We start from the raw sequence: 1872 nt of genomic DNA on the forward strand, positions 1-1872 counted from the left end.
CTTATCTGACGCAAGAGTCCCTTGTCCCTTTAGCCCCTTACGAACCTTTCGTAACTCTGGTACCCTAAGCACTCACCTGAAAAAGAGACACCCTGATCATCCTCTACCACTTAACTCTCAAGCCCCTGTTAGCCAACCTTTCAGCTTTAAACCCACCCAAGGGGATCCCGTTAGCCAGATTTTCAGCCCTGAATCCATTCAAAAGCATCTTCTCCATTTGAAGAGTTCTTCCAAAACCCTGAGGCGCATCCCCAAGTCAGCTCGTTTCTTAGCCGCAGACAAACTAGCCCGTGTCATTGAGAATTGTTTGGTATCCAAATCCCCAGCAGCTTTTAAAAACCTACTCATCTTTGCCCATGCAGCCTTCGACATTACTTCCAAAAGTAAAGACATCAGCCTCACTAAGAAGATTAAGAACAATCTGAACAGTCTCTCGCTCTCTTTTGCAGCGGCGCCTCCTTCACCACCCCCACCATCAAGGCATCACAACAAACCTGTCTCTACACCAAGAGTCCTGAAATCTGTTGTTGAAGCGAAGGTATCAGACTTTGACATTAGAGGAGCTGTTAAACTTTTGTCCTCCGATGACACCGTTGCACCATTCAACCAAGCAACATATGAGGCCCTAAAACTCAAACACCCTACTCCCTCTAGGAGTCTGCATTTTCCCGACCCCCCTGATGACACATGCATCCCCATGGTGGTCAGGGAGGCTGAAGTCGCAAAGGCCATCAACTCTTTCCTCCCAGGGTCCTCTCCCGGCATTGACGGAATGAGACCTCAGTATCTAAAAGACGTCACCTCCAAGTCTGCAGGCGAGGCCGGTTGCCGCGCCCTTTCCGCTATCACGAACCTCTGCAACTTCCTCCTCTCAGGGAACCTACCGGATGATCTCTGCCCTCTGCTCTATGGTGCATCCCTCTGTGCCCTAAAGAAGAAAGATGGTGGCCTTAGACCGATCGCTGTAGGAAATACATTCCGACGACTGACTTCCAAACTCGTGTGCTTCAAACTTCGCCCAACTTTGAATGAATATCTCCTGCCTCATCAACTCGGCGTTTCGGCCAAACAAGGCTGCGAAGCCGCCATCCACTCTGTCCGCACATACGTCTCGAATCCCTCAAACTCCGGCAAGGTTTTGTTGAAAATTGACTTTAAAAACGCTTTCAACTCCGTCGAGCGGGACGTCATTCTTCATCAAGTAAAGGCAAAAATTCCATCCGCCTTCCCTTTCCTTAACCAATGCTATAGGAAACCGTCCTGCTTGTTCTTCGGCAAAGAATATATTTCTTCAGTAGTGGGCGCCCAACAAGGTGACCCATGTGGGCCCTTAGCCTTCTGCTTGGCAGTTCAGCATATCGTCCAGAGCATGAAATCGGAGCTAAATGTCTGGTACCTAGACGACGCGACACTTGCTGACGACCCTGAGACGGTGCTTTCCGATTTCAAAGCCCTCATTAGCCTGGCCAAAGACGCTGGTCTCGAGATTAATAGCGCAAAGTGCGAAATCTTCTCCATATCATCACCATTGGACATCTCCACACTCAATGATTTCCGCTCTATAGCTCCAGACATTACACTCCTGTCAGACCGCGATCTATCCCTACTAGGCGCCCCCATTCTTCTCGATTCCTTCGAACCTTATGTCGCCCAAAAAGTTGCTGCCGTCCAAAACTTGTTTGATAGAGCTTCAATTCTTAACTCCCATGTGGCCTACACCCTTATCAAACACTGCTTCTATGTGCCAAAATTTAGTTTTCTTCTGCGTACAAGCCCTTTCTGGAATTTCCCTCAAATTGTTTCCAACATCGACGACCGCATGATGTCAACTTTGGAAAAAATCTTAAACTTGAAACTTGATGGAAACTCCCG

At 48.4% G+C, this 1872-nt stretch overlaps 1 protein-coding gene across 1 annotated transcript; it reads left to right on the forward strand.

The window, feature by feature from the left end:
• Window positions 1-144: 144 nt before the first annotated feature.
• Window positions 145-1741, forward strand: LOC103522716 (the record flags this gene model as incomplete). The annotated part of the gene is made up of 1 exon (XM_008487810.1): window positions 145-1741. A coding segment is annotated over one exon (1597 nt), but the record flags the coding sequence as incomplete, so codon positions are not given.
• Between the last annotated feature and the right edge of the window lie 131 nt (window positions 1742-1872).

This window comes from Diaphorina citri, unplaced genomic scaffold, assembly GCF_000475195.1.
Source record: "Diaphorina citri unplaced genomic scaffold, Diaci psyllid genome assembly version 1.1 scaffold10617, whole genome shotgun sequence".
NCBI classification, from domain to species: Eukaryota; Metazoa; Arthropoda; class Insecta; order Hemiptera; family Psyllidae; genus Diaphorina; species Diaphorina citri.